This window comes from Piliocolobus tephrosceles, chromosome 1 (assembly GCF_002776525.5).
Source record: "Piliocolobus tephrosceles isolate RC106 chromosome 1, ASM277652v3, whole genome shotgun sequence".
NCBI lineage: Eukaryota > Metazoa > Chordata > Mammalia > Primates > Cercopithecidae > Piliocolobus > Piliocolobus tephrosceles.
Genome location: NC_045434.1, coordinates 141,171,441 through 141,173,575, shown reverse-complemented (window position 1 = coordinate 141,173,575; position 2,135 = coordinate 141,171,441). Strand labels below are relative to the sequence as shown.

The 2,135-nt window shown below is 39.0% G+C and overlaps 1 protein-coding gene across 1 annotated transcript; it reads left to right on the top strand.

The window, feature by feature from the left end:
- Window positions 1–601: 601 nt before the first annotated feature.
- LOC111540495 (calmodulin) lies at window positions 602–1,330 on the top strand. Its single transcript, XM_023208848.2, has one exon. The coding sequence runs from the start codon at window positions 673–675 to the stop codon at window positions 1,120–1,122; it is 450 nt and encodes a 149-aa protein (XP_023064616.2). The 5' UTR covers window positions 602–672; the 3' UTR covers window positions 1,123–1,330.
- The last annotated feature ends 805 nt before the right edge of the window (window positions 1,331–2,135 follow it).

The following is a 2,135-nucleotide window of genomic DNA, read 5'->3' as shown; positions in this document are numbered from 1 at the left end:
GGCTGTGAGGATTCTAAGTGTTGGAGGACAATCAGGAGTTTCATCCTGGATGTGCTGAATTTGACTTGTCTATTGGAGAATCAAATGGAGAAATCCAGTGGGCGGTTGGATATGAGTCTGGAATTTAGGACAGAGTTCTGGGCTGGTTATAAATTTAGACAGCATCCACACATCCACATATAGAATATTTTTTCTTTTTTCTTTTCCTTTTTTTTTTTTTGACAGAGTCTTGCTCCATCACCCAGGCTGGAGTGCAGTGGTGCAATCTCCGCTCACTGCAACCTCTGCCTCCTAGGTTCACTCAATTCTCCTGTCTCAGCCTCCTGAGTAGCTGGGACTATAGGCATCTGCCACTACCCTTAGCTAATTTTTGTATTTTCATCAGAGACGGGGTTTTACCTTGATAGTCAGGCTGCTCTGGAACTCCTGACCTCAGGTGATCTACCCACCTCCACCTCCCAAAGTGCTGGGATTACAGGCGTGAGCTATCATGTCTGACCCACATAAGATTTTATTTGAAGACTGGGTAAGACCAACAAGAGAATGAGGAGACATGGAGAGATAATCAGGTACCAATCACTTCAACATTAAGAGGTTAGGAAAGAGTCCGAGTGGAGCGAGCGAGCTGACTGGTTGTGTAGTCGCGTCTCGGAAACTGGTAGCGCTTGCAGCATGGCTGACCAACTGACCGAAGAGCAGATTGCAGAATTCAAAGAAGCTTTTTCGCTATTTGACAAAGATGGTGATGGAACTATAACAACAAAGGAATTGGGAACTGTAATGAGGTCTCTTGGGCAGAATCCCACAGAAGCAGAGTTACAGGACATGATTAATGAAGTAGATGCTGATGGTAATGGCACAATTGACTTCCCTGAATTTCTGACAATGATGGCAAGAAAAATGAAAGACACAGACAGTGAAGAAGAAATTAGAGAAGCATTCCGTGTGTTTGATAAGGATGGCAATGGCTATATTAGTGCTGCAGAACTTCGCCATGTGATGACAAACCTTGGAGAGAAGTTAACAGATGAAGAAGTTGATGAAATGATCAGGGAAGCAGATATTGATGGTGATGGTCAAGTAAACTATGAAGAGTTTGTACAAATGATGACAGCAAAGTGAAGACCTTGTACAGAATGTGTTAAATTTCTTGTACAAAATTGTTTTTTTTTTTTTTTTTTGCCTTTTCTTTGTTTGTAACTTATCTGTAAAAGGTTTCTCCCTACTGTCAAAAAAATATGCATGTATAGTAATTAGGACTTCATTCCTCCATGTTTTTTTTCCCGTATCTTACTGTCATTGTTCTGAAACCTTATTTTAGAAAATTGATCAAGTAACATGTTGCATGTGGCTTACTCTGGATGTATCTAAGCCCTTCTGCACATCTAAAATTAGATGGAGTTGGTCAAATGAGGGAAAATCTGGATTATGCCTTTTTTAAAGTAGTTTTCTTTAGGAACTGTCAGCATGTTGTTGTTGAAGTGTGGAGTTGTAACTCTGCATGGACTATGGACAGTCAACAATATGTACTTAAAAGTTGCACTATTGCAAAACGGGTGTATTATCCAGGTACTCGTACACTATTTTTTTTGTACTGCAACAAAAATGTACCAGCAACATTTTCTTTTATTTTTACTTGCTTTTTAAACTTTGTTTAGCCACTGAAAATCTACTTATGGCACAATTTGCCTCAAAATCCATTCCAAGTTGTATATTTGTTTTCCAATAAAAAAAAAAAATACAATTAAAAAAAAAAAAAGAGGTTAGGAAAAAGAAGAACCGGAGAGCATGATAAAGATGTGAGAGAAGAGGAAATCCAAGAGAGCGTGGAATATTCAAAACCAGATGAAGAAACTGTATCAAGAAGGAGGAAATGATCCACTGGACCAAATTTCTCAGAAAGTTGCATTTAAGACCAAGAATTGGCTATTGGACTTGACAGTAAGGAGGCTATTAGTGACATATAGGAGAGCAATTTTGGTGGAGTGGCAGAGTGCAGTGCCTTATTCACTTACAATTAACAGAGAATAGGAAAAGGGTGGCGGTGGTTTGAGACAATTCTTGAACACATTGCAAAAGCTTGTGGCAGAAAAGGAATCAAAAGATAGGTTTTGGATTTTTTATGGCAGAAATAA